Source organism: Pseudophryne corroboree, chromosome 3, assembly GCF_028390025.1.
Source record: "Pseudophryne corroboree isolate aPseCor3 chromosome 3, aPseCor3.hap2, whole genome shotgun sequence".
Taxonomy (NCBI): Eukaryota; Metazoa; Chordata; class Amphibia; order Anura; family Myobatrachidae; genus Pseudophryne; species Pseudophryne corroboree.
The window spans coordinates 485,241,883-485,259,147 of record NC_086446.1 but is presented as its reverse complement, the minus strand read 5'-3'; the positions used below and the strand labels follow the sequence as shown (position 1 = coordinate 485,259,147).

At 48.3% G+C, this 17,265-nt stretch overlaps 1 protein-coding gene across 3 annotated transcripts in view; it reads right to left on the bottom strand.

Annotated features, from left to right (window-relative positions):
• Positions 1-17,265, bottom strand: part of ATAD5 (ATPase family AAA domain containing 5) — a 359,161-nt gene that overhangs the window by 190,052 nt on the left and 151,844 nt on the right. For all 3 annotated transcript variants that reach the window (XM_063960872.1, XM_063960874.1, XM_063960875.1), the window contains exons 3-4: positions 14,882-14,969; positions 14,625-14,750 (exon numbers count right to left, since the gene is read on the bottom strand). In XM_063960872.1, coding sequence (XP_063816942.1) covers positions 14,625-14,750; positions 14,882-14,969 — 214 coding nt within the window. The remainder of the gene's footprint in view (positions 1-14,624; positions 14,751-14,881; positions 14,970-17,265) is intronic.

Sequence of the window (17,265 nt, the reverse complement as noted above, 5' to 3'; positions counted from 1 at the left end):
CCACGCCCGCACTGCACATCCAGGCTGAGGCGATTGCTGGTCGCAGTATAACACCCCCGTGTGAGTGTATATACATTTTAGGATATTCTCCTGCTTTCTATCGGCAGGTTCCTTTAGGGCGGCCGTATCAGGAGAGGGTAGTGCTACCTGTTTAGACAAGCGTGTGAGCGCTTTATTCACCCTAAGGGGTGTTTCCCAACGTGCCCTATCCTCTGGCGGGAAAGGGTATGATGCCAATAACCTTTTAGGAATTATCAGTTTTTTCTCACCAAACATAATACCCTTTTTAGTGGTACTAGTATTATCAGAGATATGCAATACATTTTTCATTGCTTCAATCATGTAACGTGTGGCCCTACTGGAAGTCACGTTTGTCTCCTCATCATCGACACTGGAGTCAGTATTCGTGTCTGTGTCTGCCATTTGAGGTAACGGGCGTTTTAAAGCCCCTGATAGCGTTTGAGACCCCGGGACAGGCACAAGCTGAGTAGCCGGCTGTCTCATGTCGTCAACTGTCTTTCGTAAAAGAACTGACACTGTCACGCAATTCCTTCCATAAGCTCAGCCACTCGGGTGTCGAGTCCCTAGGGGGTGACAACTCTATAATAGGCAATTGCTCTGCCTCCATCTCATTTTCCTCCTCAAACATGTCGACACAATCGTACCGACACCGCACACACACACACACAGGGAATGCTCTGATAGAGGACAGGACCCCACTAGCCCTTTGGGGAGACAGAGGGAGAGTATGCCAGCACACAACAGAGCGCTATATATAGACAGGAATACCACTATAAAACGTGCTTTTCCCTTTATAGCTGCTATTATTATTAGAACTGCGCCAAATTAGTGCCCCCCTCTCTTTTTTACCCTTTTCTGTAGTGCAGGACTGCAGGGGAGAGTCAGGGAGACGTCCTTCCAGCGGAGCTGTGATGGAAAATGGCGCCCGTGTGCTGAGGAGATAGGCTCTGCCCTCTACTCGGCGGCCTTTTCTCCCGCTTTTTGGTGAGTTCTGGCAGGGGTTAAAATACATCCATATAGCCCTGGGGGTTATATGTGGTGTATTTTCGCCAGCCAAGGTGTTTACATTGCTGCTCAGGGCGCCCCCCCCTAGCGCCCTGCACCCTCAGTGACCGAAGTGTGAAGTGTGCCTGAGTAACAATGGCGCACAGCTGCAGTGCTGTGCGCTACCTTGTTGAAGACTGATGTCTTCTGCCGCCGATTTTTCCGGACCTCTTCTTGCTTCTGGCTCTGTAAGGGGGCCGGCGGCGCGGCTCTGGGACCGGACTCCGAGGCTGGGCCTGTGTTCGGTCCCTCTGGAGCTAATGGTGTCCAGTAGCCTAAGAAGCCCAAGCTGGCTGCAAGCAGGCAGGTTCGCTTCTTCTCCCCTTAGTCCCTCGATGCAGTGAGCCTGTTGCCAGCAGGTCTCACTGAAAATAAAAAACCTAAAACTAAACTTTCACTAAGAAGCTCAGGAGAGCCCCTAGTGTGCACCCTTCTCGGCCGGGCACAAAAATCTAACTGAGGCTTGGAGGAGGGTCATAGGGGGAGGAGCCAGTGCACACCAGGTAGTCCTAAAGCTTTACTTTTGTGCCCAGTCTCCTGCGGAGCCGCTATTCCCCATGGTCCTTACGGAGTTCCCAGCATCCACTAGGACGTCAGAGAAAAAAAACAATAAAAAAAATAAATAAAATAAGAATTTACTCACCGGTAATTCTATTTCTCGTAGTCCGTAGTGGATGCTGGGAACTCCGTAAGGACCTTGGGATCTCAACGTGGTGTTGAGTTTCTTAAAATCACATTGGTTTGAACCACTAAAAACCGTGGATTTGAAATATCTCACGTGGAAGGTGGTTATGTTATTGGCCTTGGCTTCTGCCAGGCGAGTATCAAAGTTGGCGGCTTTGTCTTGTAAAAGCCCTTATTTGATTTTCCATATGGATAGGGCAGAATTGAGGACTCGTCCCCAGTTTCTCCCAAAGGTGGTGTCAGCGTTTCACCTGAACCAGCCTATTGTGGTGCCTAGGCTACTAGGGACTTGGAGGACTCCAAGTTGCTAGACGTTGTCAGGGCACTGAAAATATATGTTTCCAGAACAACTAGAGTCAGAAAATCTGACTCGCTGTTTATCCTATATGCACCTAACAAGCTGGGTGCTCCTGCTTCTAAGCAGACTATTGCTCGTTGGATTTGTAGTACAATTCAGCTTGCACATACTGTGGCAGGCCTGCCACAGCCAAAATCTGTCAATGCCCATTCCACAAGGAAGGTGGGCTCATCTTGGGCGGCTGCCCGAGAGGTCTCGGCTTTACAACTTTGCCGAGCAGCTACTTGGTCAGGGGCAAACACGTTTGCAAAAATTCTACAAATTTGATACCCTGGCTGAGGAGGACCAGGAGTTCTCTCATTCAGTGCTGCAGAGTCATCCGCACTCTCCCGCCCGTTTGGGAGCTTTGGTATAATCCCCATGGTCCTTACGGAGTTCCCAGCATCCACTAGGACGTTAGAGAAAATAAGAATTTACTCACCGGTAATTCTATTTCTCGTAGTCCGTAGTGGATGCTGGGCGCCCATCCCAAGTGCGGTTTATCTGCAATACTTGTACATAGTTATGGTTAACTAAATCGGGTTATTGTTGAGCCATCTGTTGAGAGGCTCTATTGTTTCATACTGTTAACTGTGTTTCATATCACGAGTTGTACGGTGTGATTGGTGTGGCTGGTATGAGTCTTACCCGGGATTCAAAATCCTTCCTTATTGTGTACGCTCGTCCGGGCACAGTACCTAACTGAGGCTTGGAGGAGGGTCATAGTGGGAGGAGCCAGTGCACACCAGGTAGTCTAAGATCTTTCTAGAGTGCCCAGCCTCCTTCGGAGCCCGCTATTCCCTAAACCTACCGGTAAATCTTTTTCTCCTAGTCCATAGAGGATGCTGGGGACTCCTTAAGGACCATGGGGGGTATAGACAGGCTCCGCAGGAGACATGGGCACTATAAAGAACTTTAGAATGGGTGTGCACCGGCTCCTCTCTCTATGCCCCTCCTCCAGACCTCAGTTAGAGAAACTGTGCCCAGAGCTGACGGACAATACGAGGAAAGGATTTTGTTAATCTAAGGGCAAGATTCATACCAGCCCACACCATCCACACCGTACAACCTGGAATATACGCAACCAGTTAACAGTATGAACAAAACAGTATCAGCTAAAGACTGATCTCAACTGTAACATAACCCTTATGTAAGCAACTACATACAAGCCTTGCAGATTTTGTCCGCTCTGGGACGGGCGCCCAGCATCCTCTATAGACTAGGAGAAAAAGATTTACCGGTAGGTTTAAAATCTTATTTTCTCTTACGTCCTAGAGGATGCTGGGGTTTATACCAAAGCTCCAGACCGGGCGGGAGAGTGCGGATGACTCTGCAGCACCGACTGAGCAAACGCAAGGTCCTCATCAGCCAGGGTATCAAACTTATAGAACTTTGCAAAAGTGTTTGAACCTGACCAGGTAGCAGCTCGGCAAAGCTGTAAAGCCGAGACGCCTCGGGCAGCCGCCCAAGAAGAGGCCACCTTCCTAGTGGAATGGGCCTTTACAGAATTTTTTAACGGCAATCCTGCCGTAGAATGAGCCTGCTGAATCGTGTTACAGATCCAGCGAGCAAAAGTCTGCTCCGAAGCAGGAGCGCCAACTTTGTTGGCTGCATACAGGACAAACAGTGCTTATGTTTTCCTAACTCGAGCCGTCCTGGCTACATAGATTTTTAAGGCCCTGACTACATCCAGGGACTTGGAATCCTCCAAGTCACACGTAGCCACAGACACCACAATAGGTTGGTTCATATGAAATTAAGAAACCACCTTAGGAAAAAATTGAGGACGGAGTCCTCAACTCTGCTCTATCCACATGGAAGGTCAAATAGGGGATCTAGTGAGACAAGGCCGCCAATTCGGACACCCGCCTTGCAGATGCCAAGGCCAACAACATGACCACCTTCCAAGTGAGAAATTTAAATTCAACCGTTTGAAGAGGTTCAAACCAGTGAGACTTCAGGAACCGTAACACCACGTTAAGGTCCCAAGGTGCCACTGGGGGCACAAAAGGAGGCTGGATGTGCAGCACTACCTTTACAAAAGTCTGGACTTCTGGGAGAGGAGCCAATTCCTTCTGAAAGAAAATAGACAGGGCCGAAATCTGTACCTTAATGGAGCCTAATTTTAGGCCCATATCCACTCCTGTCTGTAGAAAGTGGAGAAAACGGCCCAGATGGAAATCTTCCGTAGGAGCATTCTTGGCTTCACACCAAGAAACATACTTCCTCCAGATACAGTGATAATGTTTTGCCATCACCTCCTTCCTAGCCTTTATCAGAGTAGGGATGACTTCCTCCGGAATACCTTTCCCAGCTAGGATTCGGCGTTACACCGCCATGCCGTCAAACGTAACCGAGGTAAGTCTTGGAACACGCAGGGCCCCTGTTGTAACAGGTCCTCCCTGAGAGGAAGAGGCCAGGGATCTTCTGCGAGCATCTCCTGAAGATCTGAATACCAGGCCCTTCGAGGCCAATCTGGAACAATGAGTATTGTTTTTACTCTTTTTTGTCTTATGATTCTCAATATTTTTGAGATGAGAGGAAGAGGGGGGGGGGGGGGGGACACATAGACCGACTGAAACACCCAAGGTGTCACCAGGGCGTCCACCGCTACTGCCTGAGGGTCCCTTGACCTGGCACAACACCTCCGAAGCTTCTTGTTGAGGCGTGACGCCATCATGTCTATGTGAGGAATTCCCCAAAGACTTGTTATCTCTGCAAAAACTTATTGATGAAGTCCCCACTCTCCTAGATAGAGATCGTGTCGGCTGAGGAAGTCTGCTTCCCAGTTGTCCACTCCCGGAATGAAAACCGCTGACAGAGCGCTTACGTGATTTTCCGCCCAGCGAAGAATCCTGGTGGCTTCCGCCATTGCCACTCTGCTCCTTGTCCCGCCTTGGCAGTTTACATGAGCCACGGCTGTGACGTTGTCCGATTGAATCAGAACCGGTAGGTCGCAAAGAAGATCCTCCGCTTGTCGTAGGCCGTTGTATATGGCCCTCAATTTCAGTACGTTGACGTGTATACAAGCCTCCTGGCATGACCTTAGCCCCTGAAAATTTTTCTTGTGTGACTGCTCCCCATCCTCGGAGACTCGCGTCCGTGGTCACCAGAACCCAGTCCTGAATGCTGAACCTGCGACCCTCTAGAAGGTGAGCACTTTGCAGCCACCACAGGAGAGACACCTTGGCCCGGGGGGACAAGCTTATCTTGTGATGTATTAGTAGATGGGACCCGGACCACTTGTCCAGGAGGTCCCACTGAAACGTCCTTTCATGAAACCTGCCGAAGGGGATGGCCTCGTAGGCTGCCACCATTTTCCCCAGAACTCGAGTGCATTGATGAACAGACACTCTTTTTGGTTTTAGCAAGTCTCTGACCATGTTCTGGAGGTCCTGGGCTTTTTCCATCAGGAGAAAAACCCTCTTTTGTTCCGTGTCCAGAATCATGCCTAGGAAGGATAGTCGAGTCATTGGAATCAATTGTGACTTTGGCAGATTGAGAATCCAACCGTGTTGTTGTAGCATTCTCAGAGAGAACGACACGCTCTTCTGCAATTGATCTCTCGATCTTGCTTTTATCAGGAGATCGTCCAAGTATGGGATAATTGTGACAGGAGCACCATCATCTCCGCCATCACCTTGGTGAAAATCCTCGGGCCGTGGAAAGCCCAAACGACAACGTCTGAAACTGGTAATGACAGTCCTGTACAGCGAATCTAAGGTACGCCTGATGAGGATATATGGGGACATGAAGGTATGCATCCTTTATGCCTAGTGACACCATAAAATCCCCCCCTTCCAGACTGGAGATCACAGCCCGGAGCGATTCCATCTTGAATTTGAACTTTCAAAAGTACAGATTTAGGGATTTTAGATTTAAAATGGGTCTGACCGAACCATCCGGCTTCGGGACCACGAACAGGGTCGAATAGTACCCTTTCCCCTGTTGGACTAGGGGAACCTTGACAATCACTTGCTGTTGATACAGCTTTTGAATTGCAGCGACCACTACTTCCCTCTCTGGGGGAGAAGCTGGTAAGGCCGACTTGAAAAATCGGCGAGAGGGCACCTCTTCGAATTCCAGTTTGTAGCCTTGGGATACAATATCCATCTCCCAAGGATCCACGCCTGACAAAACCCAGACCTGGCTGAAGAGTCGAAGACGTGCCCCCACCGGTGCGGACTCCCCTCAGTGGAGCCCCAGCGTCATGCGGTGGATTTAGTAGAAGCCGGGGAGGACTTCTGCTCCTGGGAACTAGCTGGAGCAGGTGCTCTTTTTCCTCTACCCTTACCTCTGGCGAGGAAAGATGACCCCCGATCTCTTCTGGACTTATGCGACCGAAAGGACTGCATCTGATATTGTGGAGTTTTCTTTTGCTGCGGGGGAACAAAAGGCAAAAAAATAAGATTTTACTTACCGATAAATCTATTTCTCGGAGTCCGTAGTGGATGCTGGGGTTCCTGAAAGGACCATGGGGAATAGCGGCTCCGCAGGAGACAGGGCACAAAAAGTAAAGCTTTTTCCGATCAGGTGGTGTGCACTGGCTCCTCCCCCTATGACCCTCCTCCAGACTCCAGTTAGGTACTGTGCCCGGACGAGCGTACACAATAAGGGAGGATTTTGAATCCCGGGTAAGACTCATACCAGCCACACCAATCACACCGTACAACTTGTGATCTAAACCCAGTTAACAGTATGATAACAGCGGAGCCTCTGAAAGATGGCTTCCTACAACAATAACCCGAATAAGTTAACAATAACTATGTACAATTTATGCAGATAATCCGCACTTGGGATGGGCGCCCAGCATCCACTACGGACTCCGAGAAATAGATTTATCGGTAAGTAAAATCTTATTTTCTCTATCGTCCTAGTGGATGCTGGGGTTCCTGAAAGGACCATGGGGATTATACCAAAGCTCCCAAACGGGCGGGAGAGTGCGGATGACTCTGCAGCACCGAATGAGAGAACTCCAGGTCCTCCTTAGCCAGAGTATCAAATTTGTAAAATTTTACAAACGTGTTCTCCCCTGACCACGTAGCTGCTCGGCAAAGTTGTAATGCCGAGACCCCTCGGGCAGCCGCCCAAGATGAGCCCACCTTCCTTGTGGAGTGGGCCTTTACAGATTTAGGCTGTGGCAGGCCTGCCACAGAATGTGCCAGTTGGATTGTGCTACAGATCCAACGAGCAATCGTCTGCTTAGACGCAGGAGCACCCATCTTGTTGGGTGCATACAATATAAACAACGAGTCAGATTTTCTGACACCAGCTGTTCTTGCAATATATATTTTTAATGCTCTGACAACGTCCAGTAACTTGGAGTCCTCCAAGTCACTTGTAGCCGCAGGCACTACAATAGGCTGGTTCAGATGAAATGCTGACACCACCTTAGGGAGAAAATGCGGACGAGTCCGCAGTTCTGCCCTGTCCGAATGGAAAATCAGATATGGGCTTTTGTAAGATAAAGCTGCTAATTCTGACACTCTCCTGGCAGAAGCCAGGGCTAGAAGCATGGTCACTTTCCAAGTGAGATATTTCAAATCCACCTTATTTAGTGGTTCAAACCAATGAGATTTTAGAAAATCCAAAACTACATTGAGATCCCACGGTGCCACTGGAGGCACCACAGGAGGCTGTATATGCAGCACTCCCTTCACAAAGGTCTGGACTTCAGGGACTGAAGCCAATTCTTTTTGAAAGAAAATCGACAGGGCCGAAATTTGAACCTTAATAGATCCCAATTTGAGACCCATAGACAATCCTGATTGCAGGAAATGTAGGAATCGACCCAGTTGAAATTCCTCCGTCGGAGCACTCCGATCTTCGCACCACGCAACATATTTTCGCCAAATTCGGTGATAATGTTGCACGGTTACTTCTTTCCTTGCTTTAATCAAAGTAGGAATGACTTCTTCCGGCATGCCTTTTTCCATTAGGATCCGGCGTTCAACCGCCATGCCGTCAAACGCAGCCGCGGTAAGTCTTGAAACAGACAGGGACCCTGCTGAAGCAAGTCCCTCCTTAGAGGTAGAGGCCACGGATCTTCCGTGATCATCTCTTGAAGTTCCGGGTACCAAGTCCTTCTTGGCCAATCCGGAACCACTAGTATCGTTCTTACGCCTCTTTGCCGTATAATTCTCAATACTTTTGGTATGAGAGGCAGAGGAGGAAACACATACACCGACTGGTACACCCAAGGCGTTACCAGCGCGTCCACAGCTATTGCCTGCGGATCTCTTGACCTGGCGCAATACCTGTCCAGTTTTTTGTTGAGGCGAGACGCCATCATGTCCACCATTGGTCTTTTCCAACGGGTTACCAGCATGTGGAAGACTTCTGGATGAAGTCCCCACTCTCCCGGGTGAAGATCGTGTCTGCTGAGGAAGTCTGCTTCCCAGTTGTCCACTCCCGGGATGAACACTGCTGATAGCGCTATCACATGATTCTCTGCCCAGCGAAGAATCCTTGCAGCTTCTGCCATTGCACTCCTGCTTCTTGTGCCGCCCTGTCTGTTCACATGGGCGACTGCCGTGATGTTGTCCGACTGGATCAACACCGGTTTTCCCTGAAGCAGAGGTTCTGCCTGGCTTAGAGCATTGTATATTGCTCTTAGTTCCAGAATGTTTATGTGAAGAGACGTTTCCAGGCTCGTCCATACTCCCTGGAAGTTTCTTCCTTGTGTGACTGCTCCCCAGCCTCTCAGGCTGGCGTCCGTGGTCACCAGGATCCAATCCTGTATGCCGAATCTGCGGCCCTCCAATAGATGAGGACTCTGCAACCACCACAGAAGAGACACCCTTGTCCTTGGAGACAGGGTTATCCGTAGGTGCATCTGAAGATGCGACCCTGACCATTTGTCCAACAGATCCCTTTGGAAAATTCTTGCGTGGAATCTGCCGAATGGAATTGCTTCGTAAGAAGCCACCATTTTTCCCAGAACTCTTGTGCATTGATGTACAGACACCTTTCCTGGTTTTAGGAGGTTCCTGACAAGCTCGGATAACTCCTTGGCTTTTTCCTCCGGGAGAAAAACCTTTTTCTGAACCGTGTCCAGAATCATCCCTAGGAACAGCAGACGAGTTGTCGGCATTAACTGGGATTTTGGAATATTCAGAATCCACCCGTGCTGTTTTAGCACTTCTTGAGACAGTGCTAATCCCATCTCTAGCTGTTCTCTGGACCTCGCCCTTATTAGGAGATCGTCCAAGTATGGGATAATTAATATGCCTTTTCTTCGAAGAAGAATCATCATCTCGGCCATTACCTTTGTAAAGATCCGAGGTGCCGTGGACAATCCGAACGGCAGCGTCTGAAACTGATAGTGACAGTTTTGTACAACGAACCTGAGGTACCCCTGGTGTGAGGGGTAAATTGGAACGTGGAGATACGCATCCTTGATGTCCAAGGATACCATAAAGTCCCCTTCTTCCAGGTTCGCTATCACTGCTCTGAGTGACTCCATTTTGAACTTGAACTTCTTTATGTACAGGTTCAAGGACTTCAGATTTAGAATAGGCCTTACCGAGCCATCCGGCTTCGGTACCACAAAAAGAGTGGAATAATACCCCTTCCCTTGTTGTAGAAGAGGTACCTTGACTATCACCTGCTGAGAGTACAGCTTGTGAATGGCTTCCAAAACCGTCTCCCTTTCGGAGGGGGACGTTGGTAAAGCAGACTTCAGGAAACGGCGAGGTGGATCCGTCTCTAATTCCAACCTGTACCCTTGAGATATTATCTGCAGGATCCAGGGATCTACCTGCGAGTGAGCCCACTGCGCGCTGTAATTTTTGAGACGACCGCCCACCATCCCCGAGTCCGCTTGAGAAGCCCCAGCGTCATGCTGAGGCTTTTGTAGAAGCCGGGGAGGGCTTCTGTTCCTGGGAAGGAGCTGCGTGTTGCTGTCTCTTCCCTCGACCTTTGCCTCGTGGCAGATATGAATAGCCCTTTGCTCTCTTATTTTTAAAGGAACGAAAGGGCTGCGGTTGAAAAGTCGGTGCCTTTTTCTGTGGGGGAGTGACTTGAGGTAGAAAGGTGGATTTCCCGGCTGTAGCCGTGGCCACCAAATCTGATAGACCGACTCCAAATAACTCCTCCCCTTTATACGGCAAAACTTCCATATGCCGTTTTGAATCCGCATCACCTGACCACTGTCGCGTCCATAAAGCTCTTCTGGCCGAAATGGACATAGCACTTACCCGTGATGCCAGTGTGCAGATATCCCTCTGTGCATCACGCATATAAAGAAATGCATCCTTTATTTGTTCTAACGACAGTAAAATATTGTCCCTGTCCAGGGTATCAATATTTTCAATCAGGGACTCTGACCAAACTACCCCAGCACTGCCCATCCAGGCAGTCGCTACAGCTGGTCGTAGTATAACACCTGCATGTGTGTATATACTTTTTTGGATATTTTCCATCCTCCTATCTGATGGATCTTTAAGTGCGGCCGTCTCAGGAGAGGGTAACGCCACTTGTTTAGATAAGCGTGTTAGCGCCTTGTCCACCCTAGGAGGTGATTCCCAGCGCTCCCTAACCTCTGGCGGGAAAGGGTATAATGCCAATAATTTCTTTGAAATTATCAGTTTTTTATCAGGGGCAACCCACGCTTCATTACACACGTCATTTAATTCTTCTGATTCAGGAAAAACTATAGGTAGTTTTTTCATACCCCACATAATACCCTGTTTAGTGGTACCTGTAGTATCAGCTAAATGTAACGCCTCCTTCATTGCCAAAATCATATAACGTGTGGCCCTACTGGAAAATACGGTTGATTCGTCACCGTCACCACTGGAGTCATCGCCTGTGTCTGGGTCGACCGACTGAGGCAAAGGGCGTTTCACAGCCCCTGACGGTGTTTGAGTCGCCTGGACAGGCACTAATTGATTGTCCGGCCGCCTCATGTCGTCAAACGACTGCTTTAGCGTGTTGACACTATCCCGTAGTTCCATAAATAAAGGCATCCATTCCGGTGTCGACTCCCTAGGGGGTGACATCCTCATATTTGGCAATTGCTCCGCCTCCACACCAATATCGTCCTCATACATGTCGACACACACGTACCGACACACAGCAGACACACAGGGAATGCTCCTAACGAAGACAGGACCCACTAGCCCTTTGGGGAGACAGAGGGAGAGTTTGCCAGCACACACCAAAAGCGCTATATATATATCAGGGATAGCCTTATAATAAGTGCTCCCTTATAGCTGCTTTGTTATATCAAATTATCGCCATAAATGTGCCCCCCCCTCTCTGTTTTACCCTGTTTCTGTAGTGCAGTGCAGGGGAGAGACTTGGGAGCCGTCCTGACCAGCGGAACTGTGAGAGGAAATGGCGCCGTGTGCTGAGGAGATAGGCCCCGCCCCTTTTCTGGCGGGCTCGTCTCCCGCTATTTAGAGAAATCAGGCAGGGGTTAAATATCTCCATATAGCCTCTAGGGCTATATGTGAGGTATTTTTAGCCTTTATAGGTAATCATTTTGCCTCCCAGGGCGCCCCCCTCCCAGCGCCCTGCACCCTCAGTGACTGCCGTGTGAAGTGTGCTGAGAGGAAAATGGCGCACAGTTGCAGTGCTGTGCGCTACCTTTTGAAGACTGCAGGAGTCTTCAGCCGCCGATTCTGGACCTCTTCTGTCTTCAGCATCTGCAAGGGGGCCGGCGGCGTGGCTCCGGTGACCATCCAGGCTGTACCCGTGATCGTCCCTCTGGAGCTTGATGTCCAGTAGCCAAGAAGCCAATCCATCCTGCACGCAGGTGAGTTGACTCCTTCTCCCCTCAGTCCCTCGCTGCAGTGATCCTGTTGCCAGCAGGAATCACTGTAAAATAAAAAACCTAGCTAAACTTTTTCTAAGCAGCTCTTTAGGAGAGCCACCTAGATTGCACCCTTCTCGGCCGGGCACAAAAATCTAACTGGAGTCTGGAGGAGGGTCATAGGGGGAGGAGCCAGTGCACACCACCTGATCGGAAAAAGCTTTACTTTTTGTGCCCTGTCTCCTGCGGAGCCGCTATTCCCCATGGTCCTTTCAGGAACCCCAGCATCCACTAGGACGATAGAGAAAGGTAGATTTACCCGCGGTAGCTGTGGCAACCAGATCCGCTAGACTTTCCCCAAATAAAACTTCACCTTTGTATGGCAAAACCTCCATTGGCGGGTCCACAGGGCTCGCCTAGCAGAAATCGCCATGGCGTTGGCTCTCGTACCCAGCAGCCCAACGTCTCTTTGAGCGTCCCTCATATATAAGACTGCGTCTTTAATGTGGCCTAAGGTCAATAAAATGGTATCCCTATCTAGGGTATCAAGGTCAGCTGACAAGGTATCTGTCCAAGCTGCAACTGCACAACACACCCATGCCAATGCTATTGCCGGTCTGAGCAAAGCACCTGTATGCGCATAAATAGACTTTAAAGTAGTTTCCTGTCTGCGATCAGCAGGATCCTTGAGGGCTGCCGTGTCCGGAGACGGCAGCGCCACTTTCTTGGACAGGCGTGTTAAAGCCTTATCCACCCTGGGTGAGGATTCCCAACGTACCCTGTCCAGGGAAAGGATACGCCATAAGAATCCTCTTGGGAATCTGCAGTTTTTTATCTGGAGTTTCCCAAGCTTTTTCAAATAACTCGTTAAGCTCATGGGATGGGGGAAAGGTTACCTCAGGTTTCTTTTCCTTATACATGCGCACCCTCGTGTCAGGGACCGAGGGGTCATCTGTGATAGGCAAAACATCTTTTATTGCAAGAATCATATAATGAATACTTTTGGCCACCCTTTGGTGTAACCTCGCCTCATTGTAGTCGACACTGGAGTCAGAATCCGTGTCGGTATCAGTGTCTGCTATTTGGGATAGGGGACGTTTCTGAGACCCAGAAGGGCCCGGTGACTCAGCCGAAGCCATGAATTGACTCCCTGCTTTTTCCCTGGACTCTGCTTTGTCCAATCTCTTATGTAATTAGGTCACATTTGCATTTAAAACATTCCACATGTCCATCCAATCATGAGTCGGCGTTGCCGACGAAGACACCACAATCATCTGCTTCACCTCCTCCTTAGCTGAGCCTTTCGCATCAGACATGCCGACACACTCGTACCGACACCCCCACAGGGATATAGTCATAAGGAGACAGTTCTCCAATAAGGCCCTTTGGAGAGACAGAGAGAGAGTATGCCAGCACACACCCAGCGCCAACTGACACTGGAAAATAAACTCCCAGATAATAGCGCTTTTTATATTAATCACTGTGTTAATACACTCACTGCGCCTTACAAGTGCCCCCCTCCTCTTTTCAGCCCTGTGTCACCGTGTTCAGCAGGGGAGATACCGGGGAGCCAGCTTCTCTGCAGATCTCTGTGGAGAAAATGGCGCTGGTTAGTGCTGAGGGACCAAGCTCTGCCCCCTCCAGCGGCGGGCTTCGGTCCCGCTCAATCACAAAACTGGCGGGGGATTTAAAGAATTACTGCCTCCGCAGTGCCTATTATAATGCCAGATATAGAGGTTATTATTGCTGCCAAGGGCACCCCCCCTGCGCCCTGCACCCATCAGTGCCCGCTAGTGTGTGTAGTGTGTGGGAGCAATGGCGCGCAGCGTTACCGCTGCGCACTTACCTCAGTGAAGATCTGAAGTCTTCTGCCGCCTTGAAGTAGACTTTTCTTCTTATACTCACCCGGCTTCAATCTTCTAACTGAGGTCTGGAGGAGGGGGCATAGAGGGAGGAGCCAGTGCACACCCATTCTAAAGTTCTTTATAGTGCCCATGTCTCCTGCGGAGCCCGTCTATACCCCCAATGGTCCTTACGGAGTCCCCGGCATCCTCTAGGACGTAAGAGAAAAGAGCACTGCAGCTTTCATTTCATGAGGGGGCGGGAGGGGGTCTGGGGGTGGCTTGGGAGGGTTCATTAACACTCAACAGCGGCTGTCGTATGCAGCCGCTGGATGGGGGGGGGGATCCTGCCGTGCTGACCGATCAACAGTGCTCGGCAGCACGGCAGACACAAGGGGAGAGTGCATGAAGGCAGAGGGACCTTCCGGTCCCTCTGACAGCAGCAGTGGAGGGAAGATTATTTTCCCTGCCGCTGCTAACACACTATCTGATTGGTCGCATCCTGTGCGACTAGGTCAGATAGAGCACTTGTAGGCATGGTCGCATCTGATGCAACCATGCCAGGCAAATGGTTAAGGGGGATATCCAATTAGCCACGGTAATTTATCGGGGCCAATTGTCCTGCCGGGGATTATCTAATTAGCCCCCATAATGTGACGCGAGATGCGGCTTATCTGGGATTTTGTTTCACCTGCCTCAGACAGGCGAAACCAAATCCCCAGAAACAGCCCTGTTTTTATGTGAAAACGGGGCTGTTTCTACTGCAAATACACAGGTTTCACTGAACCTGTGTGTTTTCGGGAGATAATGTATTTTTTTCTTTTTCTTTTTTTACAGGTGACTAAATTGTATAGACCAATTTTTAAGACTGAAAAAAATTTCTCTGTACTGAGAATAAATTAGTGTCTGCATAAGCTATATTTAATAAACCATACTTTACCTGTGACGCACGTTTCTGTTGACGAGCGGACCTCCTATGAGGTGTCTTGACAATATTTTGCTGGATTGCCTTTGCTTTCTGGACAATCTGTTTAGCTTTGCTGATCTTCTTTGAACTGGTACAAACCTGTGTACATAAATACTATTGAGACAAAAAAGTAAAACAAAATCTAATAAACTTGTTCTTATTTAGGTTGTTATTAAGTTAAAGAAAAAAAAATTGCTGTACCAATGCAACTAAGGGAACAAACTTCTAACCTTTTTACATCCAGGTGTAAACACTTCATCACACACAGAGTTATTCCGTCTCCCAGCTCTTTTCCTACTAAGTCGTGTAAATCTCATTCTAAGGAGGACAAAAAAAGAAAAATGTATATAGTAAAAGAAAGACTTTTCTGTAGAAACATTGATGGATAGTGGGGGATGCAATTAATGTACCAGGAGATTGGAAGATCGAAAGAATACTTTGGAAAGTTCCAAGGGCAAAGTTTCACTGTGTGTGTGTGTGTGTGTGTGTGTGTGTGTGTGTGTGTGTGTGTGTGTGTGTGTGTATGTATATATATATGTATGTATATATATATATATATATATATATATATATATATATACATACATACATACATACATACATACATACACATACATACATACATACATACACACACACACACATACATACATACATACATACATATACACACGCACACATACAGGTTGAGTATCCCTTATCCAAAATGCTTGGGACCAGACGTATTTTGGATATCGGATTTTTCCGTATTTTGGAATAATCGCATAACATAATGAGATATCATAGTGATGGGACCTAAATCTGAGCACAGAATGTATTTATGTTACATATACACCTTATACACACAGCCCGAAAGCAATTTTATTGCTGTTCACCCTGCTGAGTGACACCCCACTTTTGGTTCTACCCTGCCGGATTGGGGGCTAAGGACAACCAGCGAGACCTCATACACCTGCCGCCTAAGCTGAATCGCAATCAGAGGAGACGCGGCCAGCCAGGTGGAGAGTCTGCTCTGCAAGCGTCCACATACAAGCAGCCCCAACACGCCGAGGGATAGAGACCATCCAGTACCGCTACCATCACGGAGGACAGACGGGGAAAGGGAGAGTAAACACTGCCGCTGTGCACAGCGAGGATCTCCCCAGCACGTCTATGTTCACGGATACGGCGGTAAGCGGCTTATAACAGTCAGTCTATGGACTATGCCCAGTATATGAACAAGAACTGTGTCTATATGTAAAGGACTGAGTTCCATCATATTTGGAAAAACACCACTTATTGCTGTGGAAATACAAGTTATGTTTCATTCACATTATATTAGTGGAACAAACAATTGTTCTTAACAGGTCTGAGCACTGGATGTTTAAACAGAGAAATAGTGTTACAGTTTTTAGAATGAGCTCTTAATGAATATGCATGCATATTGAGTTTTTTAATATATTGTTGTGTGAGATATATAATTTTTGCACTAAAATAAAAACCAGAGAGGTGATTTTAAACGTGTCTTTATTCATATACGCACCTGGGGAGACAGCGCAATCAGTCATTTCTTTTTCTTGTGAAAGCAATTTTAACCAATATTTTTTATAACTTTGTGCATTAAACAAAGTGTGTGTACATTCATACAATTCATTTATGTTTCATATACACCTTATACACACAGCCTGAAGGTAATTTAATACAATATTTTTAATAACTTTGTGAATTAAAGAAAGTTCGTGTACATCGAGCCATCAAAAAACAAAGGTTTAACTCACTCTCATTCAAAAAAATAAGATTTTACTTACCGATAAATCTATTTCTCGTAATCCGTAGTGGATGCTGGGGACTCCGTAAGGACCATGGGGAATAGACGGGCTCCGCAGGAGACAGGGCACTCTAAGAAAGAATTAGGACTACTGGTGTGCACTGGCTCCTCCCTCTATGTCTCTCCTCCAGACCTCAGTTAAGGAAACTGTGCCCGGAAGAGCTGACATTACAAGGAAAGGATTTTGGAATCCAGGGTAAGACTCATACCAGCCACACCAATCACACCGTATAACTTGTGATAACCATACCCAGTCAACAGTATGAACAACAACAGAGCATCAGACAAACCTGACCTGATGCAACCATAACATAACCCTTATTTAAGCAATAACTATATACAAGTATTGCAGAAGAAGTCCGCACTTGGGACGGGCGCCCAGCATCCACTACGGACTACGAGAAATAGATTTATCGGTAAGTAAAATCTTATTTTCTCTAACGTCCTAGTGGATGCTGGGGACTCCGTAAGGACCATGGGGATTATACCAAAGCTCCCAAACGGGCGGGAGAGTGCGGATGACTCTGCAGCACCGAATGAGCACACAAGGTCCTCCTCAGCCAGGGTATCAAACCTGTAGAACTTTGCAAAGGTGTTTGAACCTGACCAAGTAGCCGCTCGGCAAAGCTGTAATGCCGAGACCCCTTGGGCAGCCGCCCAAGAAGAGCCCACCTTCCTTGTGGAGTGGGCCTTTACTTATTTTGGAAGCGGCAATCCAGCTGCAGAATGAGCCTGCTGGATCGAGTTACAGATCCAGCGAGCAATAGTTTGCTTTGAAGCAGGAGCACCCAGCTTGTTGGATGCATA